General features: G+C 45.6%; 2 protein-coding genes across 2 annotated transcripts; both read right to left on the bottom strand.

The window, feature by feature from the left end:
• Positions 1 to 1,893: 1,893 nt before the first annotated feature.
• On the bottom strand, positions 1,894 to 3,012 carry LOC127294608 (xylanase inhibitor protein 1-like). The gene has a single exon (XM_051324463.2). The coding sequence runs from the start codon at positions 2,934 to 2,936 to the stop codon at positions 2,010 to 2,012; it is 927 nt and encodes a 308-aa protein (XP_051180423.1). The 5' UTR covers positions 2,937 to 3,012; the 3' UTR covers positions 1,894 to 2,009.
• A 4,348-nt stretch (positions 3,013 to 7,360) lies between these two features.
• LOC127294609 (xylanase inhibitor protein 1) lies at positions 7,361 to 8,624 on the bottom strand. The gene has a single exon (XM_051324464.2). It carries the CDS (start codon positions 8,418 to 8,420, stop codon positions 7,524 to 7,526), a length of 897 nt encoding a protein of 298 aa, XP_051180424.1. The 5' UTR covers positions 8,421 to 8,624; the 3' UTR covers positions 7,361 to 7,523.
• Between the last annotated feature and the right edge of the window lie 9,135 nt (positions 8,625 to 17,759).

The following is a 17,759-nucleotide window of genomic DNA, read 5'->3' as shown; positions in this document are numbered from 1 at the left end:
AGCTCCACCGGATTTCTCCACCACCACCGACACCACGCCGTCGTGCTGTCGGATTCAAGAGGAGCTACTACTTCTGCTGCCCGCTGGAACGGGAGGTGGACGTCGTCTTCATCAACAACCGAACGTGTGACCGAGTACGGAGGTGCTGCCCGTTCGTGGCGCCGTGATCAAGATCTTCTACGCGCTTTTGCAAGCGGCAAGTGAACGTCTACCGAAGCAACAAGAGCCTCATCTTGTAGGCTTTGGAATCTCTTCAAGGGTGAGACTCGATAATCCCCTCGTTGCTACCGTCTTCTAGATTGCATCTTGGCTTGGATTGCGTGATCGCGGTAGGAAATTTTTTGTTTTCTATGCAACGTTATCCTACACTCTTCACCGCCATGGTCGCCTCCGGAGTGATGAGTGAGTAGTTCACCCCTGGACTATGGGTCCATAGCAGTAGCTAGATGGTTGTCTTCTCCCCATTGTGCTATCATTGTTGGATCTTGTGAGCTGCCTAACATGATCAAGATCATCTATTTGTAATGCTACATGTTGCGTTTGTTGGGATCCGATGAATATGGAATGCTATGTTATGTTGATTATCGATCTATCATCTATGTGTTGTTTATGATCTTGCATGCTCTCCGTTATTAGTAGAGGCTCTGGCCAAGTCGTTACTTGTAACTCGAAGAGGGAGTATTTATGCTCGATAGTGGGTTCATGCCTCCATTAAATCTGGGACAGTGACAGAAAGTTCTAAGGTTGTGGATGTGTTGTTGCCACTAGGGATAAAACATCAATGCTTTGTCTAAGGATATTTGTGTTGATTACATTATGCACCATACTTAATGCAATTGTCTGTTGTTTGCAACTTAATACTGGAAGGGGTGCGGACGCTAACCCGAAGGTGGACTTTTTAGGCATAGATGCATGCTGGATAGCGGTCTATGTACTTTATCGTAATGCCCAATTGAATTTCACACTACTCATCATCATATGTATGTGCATTGTCATGCCATCTTTATTTGTCAATTGCCCAACTGTAATTTGTTCACCCAACATGCTATTTCTTATGGGAGAGACACCACTAGTGAACTGTGGACCCCGGTCCATTCTTTACATCGAATACAATCTACTGCAAACATCATCATCCACACTATATATTTAATCCTTTGTTACAGCAAGCCGGTGAGATTGACAACCTCACTGTCACGTTGGGGCAAAGTATTTTGGTTGTGTTGTGCAGGTTCCACGTTGGCGCCGGAATCCCTGGTATTGCGCCGCACTACACTCCGCCACCATCAACCTTCAACGTGCTTCTTGGCTCCTACTGGTTCGATAAATCTTGGTTTCTTACTGAGGGAAACTTACTGCTGTACGCATCACACCTTCCACTTGGGGTTCCCAACGGTCGCGTGTTGTACGCGTGTCAATGCTCTTATCGAAGCCCGGGAGCAAACAAGATTGTGATGGGCGACGGTTGAATTAAACCAACTCCACACATAAAACATGCCAAGTGATCAATAACTTTGTTTGTTGTTCGCAGGTTTCCATCTACTACCTTCGTTTCAAAGAATAAGATGCACACGTATTTTAATACGAATTTTAACAATAAAAATTGAGCAATAAAATTATGATTATAATATGTAATTAGTACCTTTAGATTCGTATTGAAAAACACTTCCTAATAATGTTAATTTCATACAAACAATCTTTATATATTTGAAGTAATTGTTGGTCAAACAAAAAGCACAACAAAAGGCGCTTTATTCTTTCAAACAGAGGTAGTATTAGGGGAAGGCCAACATTTTGTTTCGGGTTTTTTTAGCTAACTTTTTTCTTTCCTTAAATGGCGCGGGCTTTATTAATTTTAAATCTGACAACTCATGTCTTTTATCTAAAACCAGAGGATTAAACCATAACCTGTATATTCACAGGTCTCACTTTATTCTTACAATTACCACAAACACCACAATTTATTGTTACACCACTAGGAAACGACGCGATGCAGGATGTAGCTGAGTAGCTCAAGCGTAGCTCTTGATCAAGCTACCGTAGTCGTCGCTCTTCTTGTCGAAGTACCTGTCCCAGAGCATGATTCCGCCGTAGTTGTCCTTCTTCTGCACCACGGGCGCGACGCCGTAGTAGACGTTCTTGGGGTGTATCCACTGGTACGAGTTCTGGTCCGCCGTGAGGCCGATGTAGAACCTGGTGGCCGGATACGCCGCCGTCCACTTGTCCCACGCGTCCTGCCACGCCCCGTACACGTTGCACGCCTTGTCGTCCCCCTCGTAGATCCTGACGTGGACGCGCTCGAAGATCCCCGTCGCCAGCGCCCGCCCGACGTGCGCCGCCGGTGGGTACGCGCACCGGACCGTCGCCGTCAGGTGCAGCGGCTTGCCCGGCCCGCCGCGGATGTTGTGCTTGGCCAGCTCCAGCGCCAGCACGTCGTACCGGTCCGCGGGCGTGCCGTGCTCGAGGAAGAGGTCGACGCCGTCGAGCCACGCGTCGCCGAACGGGCGGGGCACGCCGGGCTTGGAGCCCCCGAAGTAGGAGTTCCAGAGGTGGTCGAAGAGGTCGAGCGCGGAGCGGTTGGACGGGAGCGAGTAGCCGGTGCCGTAGCCGCCGACGGAGATGGAGACGGGCACGCCGATGAACTGGCAGTGCTTGATGTCGGCGCCGATGGCGTTGAGGTCGTGGCCGGAGAGGTCGAGGTGGTACTTCTTGCCGTGGCCGAAGACGTCGAGGAAGGACATGGTGACCATGGTGTACCTGCCGGAGTCGCAGGCCTCACGCAGGGACCCCTCGTCCTTGTTCCGGCCCCAGAACACCGTCACTTGCCCGGTCTTGCCCGCCGCCGCTGCTGGCGCGGCCAGGAATGAGGCTGCCAGGATTGAGAGGAGGGCTAGGAGGCAGGCAGGCCTCCGGCGTGCGAGCGCCATGGTTGGGTGCATGGTTCCTAGCTAGCTTCTTTGTATGTAAGTCTCGCTTTCTTACTGGTTTGGTTGTTTTGGGTGAAGGATTATGCAGCTGGAGCTCAGTATATATAGAGATTGTCGTGAGAGAGAAAGACAGGACAAGCTATAGAGAGACACTTCCAGAAGGAGACATGGAATCAAGCTAGGTAGGCAGCTATAGTTGACTGTAAGTCTGTAACACATTTTCAGCTAGGAATGGATGACTTCACAAGCAAGGAGGAATACTTCAGGTAGCTTTTGGTGGCTTCCGGTGTCTGAGTGAGGCGGCTAGTTTCATGTATGAGGTGGAATTAAGTTGATTTTTTCCATGGAGCTGACTGGATGGATCGAGATCACACGTGTGTAAGATAGCAGAATGGATGACAGCTCACCCGCAGTGGCAAAATGCCCAACCGATCGAGAAGGACATGATTTTTTTTGCGGGTAGGACATGATTGATGGCGGGAAGGACGGTGATGAATTTGTTGACATGGTCCAAGAACACATAGCCGCAATGCATGTTGACCACGCCAGTTAGCCAGATTGACCAAGGAAGCCGCCGACGTGCATGTGGAGGATATCCTCCGTTTCCAGCACATGATATTTATGAAAATATTATCCACTACTTGTTGACCAACACTAGTACCGCTCTGCCAGCTAGCCACCATTGACTTTGTATACCCTCGACATTGCAGTGATATGATATACCAGCCACAAAACTAGCAGGTGGGTCACCTTCTCACTAGCACTACTCCCTCTTTCTCTTGTTCAAGTTAGTTTCACGTTTGGTAAAAGTCAAACTTGATAAATTTTGATCAAGTACATAAAAAGAAGTTGTAAAATATATTTTCTATATATTAGGTTAAACTTACAAATTTTGATTTTGACAAACACTAACAGACATGGTACTTGAAATACAAAGTTTGAATAACATTCAAAGTAATTTGGAGTGGACGGAGTACATCCACAAATATAGAATGAGTAGAAATAATACTTACGAGTTAAAATAATGAAAAAGAAAACCGATGTAGCAATGTTGTATTCCATAAACACATAAAATATTAGTTTTAAATAATTTAAATACCGACCCACCCAAGAATGACAAAAGTGTGGATTTGATTATGCATATTTTTAAATCTCTAAGTTTTATCAGATTTTATTATTTTTTGCATTGTCTAAAATACAAAGAACGCATTGGGAATTTGCATGCTTGTAGGACACATCATTGACAATGTACACAATACTTTTCATATTATTTTGAAACTCCTAATAAATAGTGCAAAGGGATCACTGGAGCTAGGGAGCCAAAGCCATTCTTCGACTCTTAGCCTGACTCCTATTGAAGATCATATAGTCTCATCTCCTATTGTTTAAAGTGAAGCAAACTATAGCATCAAAAGGTAATTCTAGACGCCAAAACCTCCATCCAACCTATCTCGCCCCGTTGTTTACATGACCCACTTGTCAGACTCATTTTTCACTAGCAACATTGTCACATCACAATATATTTGGAATGAAATATCAAAGTACTCATAAACATTGAAAAAATTATTTATTACCCACTATACTTCCAAACTTAGTGACAGACTTCACAGTTACTAGGATTACACGATAAATTATTATGTAATTTACTGAATTTTTTATAAACTAGTTCCCAACTTAAATTGAATTTAATATAGTTAAAGGACTTTAAATCATCCAATCATACTTTGTAGAATTTAGGTTGTTTTCTTTGGGGAACTTTAATGACAAAAATATTATAATTTTTAATGATTTAATTTACTCTATATTCCATTATAATTTGAAATTTTAAAAAATTAATACAAACTTTAATAACTATTTGGGAAAGGTACCACTCAAATATTCCAAATGGATATTTTTTCACTATCAGACAAACAACATGTAATCGTTTACTACAAATGGCGTCCATGTGACGTCTAATACAGTGCCAACCTGACACATGATCAATTGTCAATAGTACAGAACCTCTAAATAACAGACATATAATTTCAATTTCCTACATATAATCCTCTAAGCAAAGTTTTACGCATAATAATATTGAAAATTAAGATGAATAGAAATCAATACTATTTTTTAAGTATTACTTGTGAATATCTTTTTTGGTACCTTATTGCTTAGTACAGTATTCCTTTTCACTAACTAGGCCAATGCTTCAGGATTGGGGAAATCTTCTTCGAGAGGCACTACATCAAACGGATGTTTGCCATGTGTCTGACGATTTGCCATGAGCATTTTATTGGACACACGGCAAAGGCTTAATTTGCCAACAGACAACAACGATACTCACAACAAAGGCAAAGATCACGGGAAAAGGTGGAATGAACAATGCCTAACCAGGCTAAAATTGGGGACAATTTTTTTCAATGCGATAATCTTTGACAGTGAGCGGAAATAAATGGTGAAATACGGAAGTTACTCGTGTTCTTTTTTTTTTGCGGTGGAGGAATTTACTTGTGTCTAACCACATTGCATTAGATATAAGGGCGTGTACAATGGAGTGTACGATTGAGTGACATCACTTTTTCCTTATACTTTCCTTATCAATTTTTTCTTAGTTGGAGCATAGAGAATGGAGAAAGTTAAAAGGTTGTCTTTACTTAGCTAAAGGATAATCTCATAACTCTTATGAAGAGAAGGCAATTTTCACATTGTGCCATTCATCTTTCCATAGCAACACATTTATTGTTAGAGATGATGTATTGTACCAATTATATGTATTATCTTCTCCAGATGATATGGATATTTAATAGATGGCACGTCTTTTCTACCATTATATATACCTACCAAACAAAATTGGAAAAGCACAACATGTGCTTGTCCATTTTCCTTGCTTGCCGGACGTTAGAATTACAAAGCAGATTTCCAGTTATAAAATGATCCAATCTCCCCATGGGATCACGAGTTGGCAACCTCTGGATCGATGGATGTACGTCCGATCGAACCAATCATGTAGGCTGCCTTCCCCCACGTGTCACCGCCCCCTAAAATATATCCAGCTCCAGCCATATCCTCTCCTCCCTCGACTCCATCTTCTCCAGCTCCAACTCCGACTGCTCGATGCTCTCCCTTCTCCCGGCCACACACCGCTGGAGAACCGACCACACACACCACCGTATCTCTAGCCACGCACATGACAGCCCCAGCATCACGCGCCCCCTCGTGCAGCCCCACCGCCGAGAGACATCAGAGGTGCCCCGCAGCATGAGCGACTGGCACGGATCCTAGCCACTAGGGCTTCCTCGACAGCGACTCCACCTCACCATCAGACATGTGGATCCCGTGTACCGCTACCAACATTGGACGGTGCATCAGCGAGATGAGCGTGGGGGAAGGAACTATGAGCGCGGTGGTGGATCTTCGAAGCCAACGCCGCCTCCCCATCGACCGCACAAATCCTATGTACCGTTGTTGAGTAGGTTGGTGCCTCAGCAAGATCGAGCGCGTTGGGCGAGAATGCGGACGCGGTGGTGGCAGTGTTGTCCTATATCGGCCCCACATGTCTCTGTGCGCCTGAAGCATCATAGTCAACATTTCCTACGAGCGGTTCTGGGTGTTCCTACTTGCAGTTCAGGGTGTTGCTACCTTGGGCGCCCGGCGTTGCTATCGGTGGAGGCCGTCTTCCATACCTTGGGCATCCGACGTTCCTACTAGCGAAGGGGTGCATTGGCTACCTTAGGCCTTCGGCGTTACTCCCAACGGAGGCCGGTTTTGCTACCTTGGGCGTTCAACGTTACTACCAGCGGAGGGTGGCCTTTCTACAGGCGATGCTGCCTTGGGAGGACGGAGGTGCTGCAACCTTGGGTCGTGCAGCTGCCTGCTGCAAGCAAGGTCTCCGTCGATGTCTCCGGCTAGATATCCGCTATGTGGATTTGTAACATAGGAACTTTTTTTCTACAACTTTTTGCGATTTTGCTACAATTGCACAACATGTTTTCTGCCGGGTCTCCTTCGAGGTTTCCAATGAGGTCTCCATCGATGTCTCCAACGATATCAGCTTTTGTTACAATAACCCTTTTTTTTTTTTTTTGCTACGAGGTTCCGGTAAGGTCTTCGACAGGCTCAGCCCGAGTCCAGGAAGTGGGAAATCAAATCCTCCAGGACGCCGAGTACTGCCCTTTCCAATTGGTCGGGTGGAATGCTACATTCCAACCATAAATTGTTAGTTTGTGATGCTCCACGTCCTCGGCATCCAAGATTGAATTATCAAAACCAACACATGTGCCACCACTGGGCAGACATGCCATGCATTGATATAGAGTAGTAAATTACTAGTATGATTTCATGATATTAAATCCAGTAGGTGTCCATCGACACCTCAGCATGTCCTGACCGCAACTTCACATAACCCGTCCACGATACTACTACTAAAATTCATTTCGAACAGTGACAACTAAAGTGACTGAACATGTAAATACTCATTCCAGAGCGTAGATAACTGTTATTACTTGTTTATTCTCGCACATGCCTCAGTTTATTTTTGCAAGCTCATGCCTGCACACTTTGGCTACACAGTGACAGCGAAACGTGCATGGATATGTAGTTCTAGCTCAAGCTCAAGGAGGCTCAAGCCCATTTGCTGGCGAAGCTGCTGTAGCCGGTCCGCTTGTCGTCGTACCTTTCCCAGATCATGACGCCGCCGTAGTTGGCCGCGTTCTGCACCACCGAGAAAAGGCCGCCCTGAAGATTCTTGGGGTGCACGTACCCAACCTTCTTCTCCCCCGCCGGCAGCCCGACGAAGATCTGCGCGGACGGGTACGCCGCCGTCCACTTGTTCCACTCCTGCTGCCAGTATGCGGCGCAGTGGGCGTCGTCGTAGAACCTGACGAAGATGCGTGTGAAGAGCCCCGTGGAGAGCGCGCGCTCGACGCTCCGGTCCGGGAACCGGCACCGCGGCGTCGCCGTCAGCTGCACGGGCGTCCTCGCGCGGTAGGCCTTGTTGAATTCGATGAGCCGCTTGGCGAGCTCGTCGTAGTTGTCCGGCGCGCCGTTCTGGATGAAGAAATCGATGCCGTCCACGAAGGCGTCGCCGAAGGGGCGGTGGACGCCCTTGGCGGTGCCGAGCATGTAGGCGTTCCAGAGGTAGTTGGCGAAGTCCGCCGCCGCCTGGGGGCTGGGCAGGGAGTACTGGTTGCCGAAGCCGCCGATGGAGAGGAAGACGAGGATGCTCTTGGACTGGCAGTACTTGATGTCGGCGCCGACGGTGGAGACGTCGTGGCCGGAGAGGTCGAGGTGGTAGTTGCCGTGGCCGAAGACGTCGAGGAAGGAGATGACGGCGATGGTGTAGGTGCCGGTGTCGCAGGCCTCACGCAGGGAGCCCTCGTCCTTGTTCCGGCCCCAGAAGACGGCCACCTGGCCGGTCTTCCCCGTCGCCGCGGCCGGGACGGCGAGGAAGGTGGCGGCGAAGAGGAGGGCCCCGAGGAGGAGCATCACGGAGGCTGGCTTACAGCTTGCGATCGCCATCGGTGGTGGATGGATGAGTTCTCTTCCTTGCTCGGCTTGTTGGTGTGAAGAATCAGCTCTATCGAGTCCACTATTTATAGGAAGAGATGAAGTAGCAGGAGATGTGAAATCGAAGCAGCTAGCTAGCTAGCTGTAATTGACGACTACTGGCACAGAGTAAATAAGTTCAACTCTCAGCTACCTAGAGTCTGAAAGTTTGGTTGCATCCTGGGCGCCGCGCGCAGGAGCTGACTCAACTAGATAGATGGATGAATGGATAACATGGAGGACAGCTCACATTTTAAGAGGTAGGAAATGTCTGATGGGAAAATGACATAAAGGAAAGAAAGGAACAACGTTATCGTACAAATATGCCAAGGATCTGGATACAGGAGCTTTGAAAACGGACTTAAACAGGACAAACAAGGGACGCACGAAAAAACCAAGTACTTGGTGGGTCGTAAAATTCAGTTGAAAAATCATGTGTTCCAGATGAAAGGTTCAATTAGAGCATCTCCATCGGTCATCCCCAAATAAGCGCGGATGGCAGCGTCGCCACAACGTTTTTGGGGCCGCTCACAGTACCTCACTTGATATAGGGAGGAGTTCCCACACCGACGATCCCAATAGCCCGGCCGGTAATAGAAATTGGCCCAAAATGAATTAAAACTCTCAAATAGGGGTAGAAATTCGAATCTAGTTTTTTGAATAGAAATTCAAAATCTAGTTGGGTCAACACATCCGGCCACCAACTCACCATCGTATCCCGGCTATCAAAAAACAACTTGGGCTTCATGGCCAGCTAGATCAAATGAACATTACGGGCACCTCCATCACATCCGGCTCATCGATCACTACAACACTTTCATCACCGGTGGTGTTGCCATCTCCATGGCCGCCGTTGTCGCGGACGTTTGGGCGGCCATCACCTCCTTACTGATGCAATCGCTGTAAATCTCGTGACAAGACCTCGTCAATGGATCCATGCCTGACATGTCTGCCATCAAGATCTTGGCCTCTTGCGACATCTTGGCAATGTAATGTCTGATGCTTTATTCATGTACTTCATCATGTTGGCTTGGGCTTCCATCTTGGCGGCTTTCACCTTCTCGCTTTCAATCCCTAACTTCACAGCTTGCTTGTCCAACATGGATCTCCACAGGGCGGCACCCCTTTCATCCCTCTCTTTGTTGTCGGAGGAGAAAGATGAAACCATCTTCTCAATGGTGGCATCAAAAAGCTGGCCAAAGAGGACGCCTGATTCCTCTCGTCCTTGTCTTTCATGTTACCGATTGGGTTACCAGCTGAGGCTGCCGTGGAGGGGAGTGGTCCATCTTCCTCATCGCCGTCTCCTTTGAGAGTGATTCGGACCTTGTCCCATTTCTTCAGACCTTCGAGCTTTTGGAAGAAATGCATTAAGCGAAGTCCTTGTCCTCCGTGTATGCCTTTGGCACGTCGTACATCTAGCAAAGAGGTGGGCAAGGCATCAACATGGGAAAACCGAATTGACATGTGATACACTATGGAAACGAACTAGTGAGGGGGCGGGAACTAGAGTGGCAGGCGTGAGAATGAAGCGGCGGTCGGGAGGGGGAATTGGGGATTAGTTGTAGGGTTCAGATTATGTGGCTGCCAGGTGCGACCGCTGGATAAATCCAACGTGGCGCGGAGCACCGACGCGCCTGCTTTCCATCCCGACCATAGGGTCCAAAGAGGGAGTGCCGACTATTCTATTGGGATCCAAAAGTGGTCGGCTACTTTTTTGGGGCTGGGGCGCTGATGTGGCCCAAAAATAGTGTCGGACCCCATATGGCTATTGGAGTCGCTATGGTGGTTGCCAGTGGAGATGTTCTTAGGTTGGTAGTTTATTCCACCAAATACATGAGAGTGATTTTAACCATCATATTTTGCTGTCAAAGTCGATGCCATAAGCCATTTGATGGCTCCACATTGAGATTCACGCAGGAAAGGAGAAAATCAATATTGGATCTTACCTTCATCAATTATTCAAGTTTTTTAGGGAAGCAACAGGAGCGATCGCCCACCTGAATGTGGTCTCATTTTCTCATTTAAGAAGGAAGGTACATGGTAGTGGCGTCACGACCCATGCGCGACACATATGGTGGCGGCATGCCGCCCCGGGGATTTTTAAGGGGGGGAGCTAAGGGCATGAACAATGGTTGATAAGACCTTCCTATCTTAACCTCGCCACGTATTTTAGATATGACAACAAAACATGATGTAAACAATGGGTTATTTTTCAGCCTTATCTCTAGTAACCATATATCCTAAATATGTGGTGAGAGAGATTGTGCTAAGAGATCATCTCTTAATTAAGAGAAGACAAACTATTTTTTAAACATTCTCTCCTTCATCTCAACATTTATCCTACGTGGCGCTACTAAGATATCATCATTGTATATCCCCTAAGGAACACGGTCGATCCATGCCTGGAAAGTGGTAAGGTCTACATGCCGCGGGGCACAAACGGCCTAGAGACGTAGAAAATCCATCACTAGAGAGACAAACGCGGGCGGTGGCCATTTGGTCGCCATCGAACACCATGCGGTTCCTAGATTTCCATACGGATCAGAAGAAAGCGAGTGACACTGTGTTAAGCGCCGAAGGATGCATGGGAGGGAGGTGGTCAGTCAGAGAGCCTGGACAGCAGCGCATCGATTATTCGGTTTCATTTGATGACGCACTATAATGTAGAAGACCTTCTTCTTTTTGAACCATGCAGAAGAGCTACATGTGATTAGAAGAATGCGTCTGTCTTGATTTGCTAGATAACCTGTTGGATGCATGGGCTTATGTTTCTGAACACTCACCAGTTCCTTTCTTTCCAAATTGCCTGCGACATCAGGTTGAGTGTGGTGTTTGTAGTCACCTGATTTAGCTTGGCCCAAATGTAGGAGTAGTATAGTACAAACACATTTATGACAAAACTAAGGATGGTACGCTTTGATATGTCCACATCGTCGTGGTTGGTCAAAGGTTCTGCATAACCATAACTTTAAAGCATGGAAATCTTGTCTCTGACTGTTCAAACTGTTGATCTATTTAGCAAATTCAACCTATTGATTGTTGACTAAAGTTTAGATATGTGCTCGGCTGGTCCCACCATTTGACTAAACTGACAAACATATTGGCTATAGTTATCATTTCCGGACATCAACCAAATATATCAGTGAATTTCATGTATAACTAACTGATGTAAATGGCTACGCAGTATATTTCAACACTCTCTTTCATGTCGAGACTGTGGACATACATGAAGATCTTATATGTGGGATCGAAGAAATACCGCAACTATTTTTTATGTAATAGTGTGTTGGCAATGTCTTAAATTGAAACCTATTAACTTTGATTATTGAATTGATGAATCAACAAACGCAACCTAAACTTCACATGAACATAGACTCGAGGGATGTGGCAGCCGTTGGCCTAATGGGATGTGTTTAGACAAGCCCCTTCCGCAGTCATCGGATTTCACTAAGTTGTGTTTGGATGCACAGAAAGTTGGCATGGAATTGAATTGACTAAGATTCCAAATCCAAGATGGAAAGTAATTGGCTTCTAATTTAATTCTATTGTTTGGATGTGTTTGGAATTTGGGGTTGGAATCAAATGGTGTAACCAATTCTAAATCCTATTTGGATGTACAAAGTATGGAATTTTATATTTTGTTGAATTTGGAAAATTTTAAACAAATAAATCATTTATTCCTATTGAATCTGGAAGGGGGCTGTTAGAACGGCCGGAGCAGGGCACGATGGGGCTTGCAGGAGAAGCTGTCGACGGGCTCGCATGAGAAGCTGCGTGCGCAGGGGCATGCGGCGGCGGGCGTCCGAGCTGGAGAGGGGAAGCGACGGCGGGCGCATTGGTATCCGACGGCGGGAGTCCGAGCCGGTGGCGAGCGCAGCGGCATGCGGCGGCGACAAGTCGGCGGCGGGCGCGGGGAAGGAGACTGGAGGGAGGCGGGGCAGGGGAACATGGTGGAGGCTGCGAGGAGGGAGACGGGAGGGAGGCCGGAGGGAGGCGGCGTCGGGCGCGGGGAAGGAGACTGGAGGGAGGCGGGGCAGGGGAACGTGGCGGAGGCCGCGAGGGGGGAGACGGGAGGGAGGCCGGACGGAGGCGGCGGCGGGCGCGAGGAGGCCGAGAGGGAGGCCGGAGGGAGGCGGCGGCGGGCGCGAGGAGGACGGGAGGGAGGCTGGGCGGGGCAGTCGCGCGGGGAGGGAGACGGGCGGGGCAACTTTCCGAGCCTTTCCGAGGCTGAGACCTCGGAAAGTTGGGCCGCTCTATTTGCACAGGTTCAGACATCTTTCCGCATATCAATTCCGAGGGCAGTCCAAACGGCAGAATTTGCAGAATTGGGCCAAATTCCAATTCCACGCCCACTTTCTATGCATCCAAACACAGTAAACAGTAAAATCTGGACCAGCAATGCATTGCAGCCTCCCACCCACCCGCCACCACCACCCGTTTCTGCAATTTGTTGTGCACGTATGAACATCATCAAAAAATGTACACATGGTGTGTCAAATCACTCAAAAAAACATCGCAACATTATGAAAACACGGATGCTACAAATAAAATAGTAAACAAAAAATCCCCGACAAAAAGATCACCACACGTCTGCGGCATGGAGGACAAACACTTGCAGCCAAAACATTCGCTACATGAATTCAATATTCGTTGCAGACACCCAGATTCGTAGAATCATTTTGCTCGTGTGTTCGCAACAAAATATACACGAGTTTGCGGTATATGAAGGAGTTTTTCAAATTTAGGTTCTTATTATTTGAAATATAAAAACTCCGTTGTTGGATAGCCACGCATGATCCTTTCACGAGTAAAGAACAGCCTATTGTTGGCGTGCCGAAATAAACATTAGTGGCGTATATCTGGTATATCTGGCAGGACACCAATATATCGCACTGGTAAATATTAACGGTGGCATGCCAACGACCACCACCAGTAGCTTAAATAGTAGTGGCATGTCAGTCCACCACGCCACTGAAAAGTTTTACCAGTGGCGCGCCCCTGGCATGCCACTAGTAATATACACAATACTGGTGTGTCATATTAACATGTCACTTCTATGATTTTCAGGGGGGAAAATCACGCCGTGGCGGCAGCGAATTTCACATCTGTGGTGGCGTATTCGCCGCCAAGGCAGCATTTTCACAGATGTAATACTGATTGGCCCATCTCATCTAAAGCTATACATTTAAAAAACTAATTACAGAATAACTTACTTAGTGTTTTATTGAAATGGATACATCAAGTAAAAGCATTAAACATTAGTAAAAAAAAGTTATAAAATAACATAGAAGAACCACAAGCTAAAAGCATTAAAAATAAGTAAAAGAGAAGCTATCATCTAACACATAAAAACCACATGAATTGAACACAATCACGATGAATTAGAGGAGGATTGTGAAATCCTTTACCCTACTACACCTGCATTGAGTTGCATTATTGTTAACTTCATGATTGCTCCTACTATATCCGATCTGAGCTACATTATTATTGCCAACTTCATGGTTGCTCATTTTCTGCTTGCCTTACAAAGTCCAAGTATATTCTTCTGCTTGATCTCTAGTCTTAAACCATTTATTCTTGTTGTTGTTGTAGCCGATCACTTGTTCGTCATACTTTGCCCATGATATATAGACTCCTGTAATCTTCCCTCTTTGCATGCCATACCACTTCATCTACCAACACAGAAGATTGTATGGAACATAAGGAACATATATATATAATTCATAAAGAAAAACATTACAAGTCCACACATGGTTAAAAAAGAAAAAGAATCACAAGTTTATCCTATCCAATGTGCCAAACGAGAAGAACATGTTACGGTGGGGACAAAACTGAGTGAAGACACATTGAAATGTGTCTGTATACATACGAATAGAAAAAAGTTAGAAAACTTTATAATTTGAAGTGGAGGATGTATCATTTTCCTTAATACGATTTTTTCTTTACATTCAGACAATTTCTTGAAATACTGACGGTAATTTTCAGCAGAGTGTGGTGGGCTTTTGAGAAATTTTAGGAGAAGATCTTTCTGAAATTCAAAGTGAACTTCAAAAAAATCCATCATGCAGAGATCGAATTATACAGTATTAAAGCAGCTAGCTAATTTTGTTGACTACTCACATCACAACTAAAGTTCAGCTCTCAGCTGGATTTTTGGTTGCATTCTCTGTGCCGCGCATGAGCCTTGGCTCAACTCGAATGCTCGATGGATGGATAAAATGGAGCACAGCTCACATTAATACGTAAGATTATATATTTGATCGAAAAGGACATACATGATATAAGCAGGGAAGGAAGGACAAAGGAAACACGTACTAATATGCCAAGGATATTTAGGACGCATCTTTTAAACAGGCCAAAGCCACCGCCCTATGTGGCATCTCGAAAACAATTGACGGAATTACGCGCATCTATCTTTTGCCTGCACTAGCTAAGACTGTTTTCGTGTGTGATTTTTTCTCGTAAAATTCCAGTAGTGCTTGTCCATCTCTATGGGTCAATCATATTGGGAGTGCAGCTGAGAGCGTGTCGGTGTTTCCAATAGCGCTTCAATCGCCATTGCCGCACGTTCTATTGGGAGCGCCGCTTGAGATGCCTTAAGTGGTAAACCAATAGTACAAGAAAGATCAAAAGGTAGTCAAATCCTTAGAAATTTGACCAACTTATATATAGGAAAACGTAGCACATTTATGACGCTGAATTAGTATCAATGAATTTGTCTTAAATAGTATTTTTGTAATATACCAATTTAATGTCGTAAATATTGGTATTCTTTTCTATAAAATTAGTGAGGTTTTCAAAAGTTTGACATAAGACAAAAGCTAAATCTACGCTTGTCCGTGTACGGTGGGAGTAATCTCCAAACATACAACACACCATTTCATTTAATGGATCTTGCTGTTGTGACTAATTTCCGTTGATAGTGTAATTTGGAGAATTAGTTCCCGCTCCTTTCCTTATACCCATATAGCCTAAAAACATTTGTCGGAAAGAAGGAAACTAGATAAGTTAACTGAATCTCAAAAGGGTGTTGTGCACTAATTCGTTTCTATGAATGTTGTTGTTGAGAATTCTTAGAAATTAAATGTTCATAGTAATGAATGACAACATGTTGAAACCTTAGATGATGGAAATTATTCCAATGATTAGGAAGATTTAATGCATCAAGTATCAAGTCTACAAATACAAAAATCCAATGTATGTATAGAACCACTAGGCCCATATCAGCATTAGGCTTGGGCCATTTCTGCATCCGCCCATGCGCATAGGAAAGGATGAAAAGGCTACGGATGTTTTTTTGAGGTATACGTTTCGAAAAAGCTGCCGTGAGCTGCGAGCTGTGAAAAAACCTGTTGTGAGCGAAGTACTGTGTGTACTTAGAACTTAGAAGTTGTTTGGCTAGAGTAACTGTGCAGCTGAGCAACTACCATGGTCCTAAGTTGTTGTGAGCATCTGTACATGCAATTTGATCCCAAACCACAAGGTTTGTCTTAATACTTGAGTTACTTTGGATATGCTACATGCTAAATCAGTATCCTTCTCATGTGTAACTAATCAATTTTCTGGAAATTAATGGCAAACCTTATGCTATGGTTTATTTGCAGTGGGCTCTCTGATTAATCATTTGAAGTTGGACTGGATACACTTTGTGTGTGCATGCTTTGGTCTGAAATTGCCTCAATGTCAGGTAAAGCCATATAAGCAGAAACAGCAATTGCTGCTTCGTGATCTGCTTCCAGTTGCCCGTTTTTTCTATATGCTTATGTTTGGTGTTGTCCGCACTCTTTCTGTCCAAACGGAATGTTGTATTGTGATCCAAATTCATATACTAAAGGGAGGCTAACTTCTGACGAGCGGAGCGAGGACGCCTGCGAAGGGGGATGCGGGGGGCGGCAGGCCCCCGCAGTACGGTACGGATCGTTGGCACCGCCTATATATACATCTTGTAAGCCGCCGGCTAGGGTTCATCAGATTATAAGATAACCCACGGCGTTTGTAAACACCACCCGATATAGTGAAGTTTTGCTGGCTGGCGCCCGTGGTTTTTTCCCCTTCTGTGTTGGAAGGGGTTTTCCACGTTAAATCTTGTGTCCCCTGCGTGTGTTCTTGTTTCGTTCTTCGTTATTTGCTTGTCGCTTTTATAACAAGTGGTATCAGAGCCCGTGTTTCAATCTAGGGTTTTTGCGACATGTCTTCCTTGAAGTTCGATCTACCGCAGCTGGATTACACCACGAGATTTTCTCTGTGGCAAGTGAAGATGAGGGCGATACTTACCCAATCTTCTGATCTGGATGAAGCTCTTGATAGATTTGGCAAGAAAGATGCCAAGTCCTGGACCGGCGATGAAAAGAGGAAAGACCGTAAGGCTTTTTCATTAATTCAGCTTCATCTATCCAACAATATCTTGCAGGAAGTGCTGGCTGAGAAATCCGCAGCGGCGCTGTGGTTGAAACTGGAATCGATCTGCATGTCCAAAGATCTAACCAGTAAGATGCACGTGAAGATGAAGTTGTTCTCGCACAAGCTGCAAGAATGTGCGTCAATGATGAATCACCTATCGATCTTTAAAGAGATCGTTTCTGATTTGTTGTCCATGGAGGTAAAGTATGATGACGAGGATCTCGCTCTTATACTGTTAGTCTCGTTGCCTAATTCTTTTGCGAATTTTCGAGACACCTTATTATACAGCCGTGATGAACTAACCCTTGCCGAAGTTTATGAGGCCCTCCAGCAGAGGGAAAAGATGAAATCTATGGTGCAAGCAGAGGGTTCGTCATCTAAGGCAGAAGCACTGCAGGTCCGAGGCAGAACCGAGAACAGAAACAACAACTACAACAGAGATAAGAGCAAGACCGACAGAGGTCGCTCAAAGTCCAAGGGACGAGATGGTAAGTTCTGCAAGTATTGTAAGAAAACTAGCCACAATATTGATGATTGCTGGAAGTTGCAGAACAAAGAGAAAAGAAACGGTACTTACCAACCGAAAAACAAATCTGAGGGTGATGGTAAGGCTGCTGTTGTTTCCAGTGATAATTCTGATGGAGATTGCCTAGTTGTGTTTGCTGGTTGTGTTTCTGGTAATGATGAGTGGATCCTTGATTCTGCATGCTCGTTTCATATTTGCTGTAACAAAGACTGGTTCAGTTCTTATGAGTTTGTGCAGAGTGGAGATGTTGTGCGTATGGGAGATAACAACCCACGTGAGATCGTGGGCATTGGCTCCGTCCAGATCAAGATGCATGATGGCATGACACGCACTCTGACAGATGTGAGACACATACCTGGCATGGCCAGAAATCTGATCTCTCTCAG

Source organism: Lolium perenne, chromosome 4 (genome assembly GCF_019359855.2).
Source record: "Lolium perenne isolate Kyuss_39 chromosome 4, Kyuss_2.0, whole genome shotgun sequence".
NCBI classification, from domain to species: Eukaryota; Viridiplantae; Streptophyta; class Magnoliopsida; order Poales; family Poaceae; genus Lolium; species Lolium perenne.
This window is presented reverse-complemented; position numbering and strand designations above follow the sequence as displayed.

Coding starts and splice junctions, on each gene's coding strand:
- LOC127294608 (XM_051324463.2), bottom strand. CDS start 2,936: ATGCACCCAACCATGGCGCTCGCACGCCGGAGGCCTGCCTGCCTCCTA.
- LOC127294609 (XM_051324464.2), bottom strand. CDS start 8,420: ATGGCGATCGCAAGCTGTAAGCCAGCCTCCGTGATGCTCCTCCTCGGG.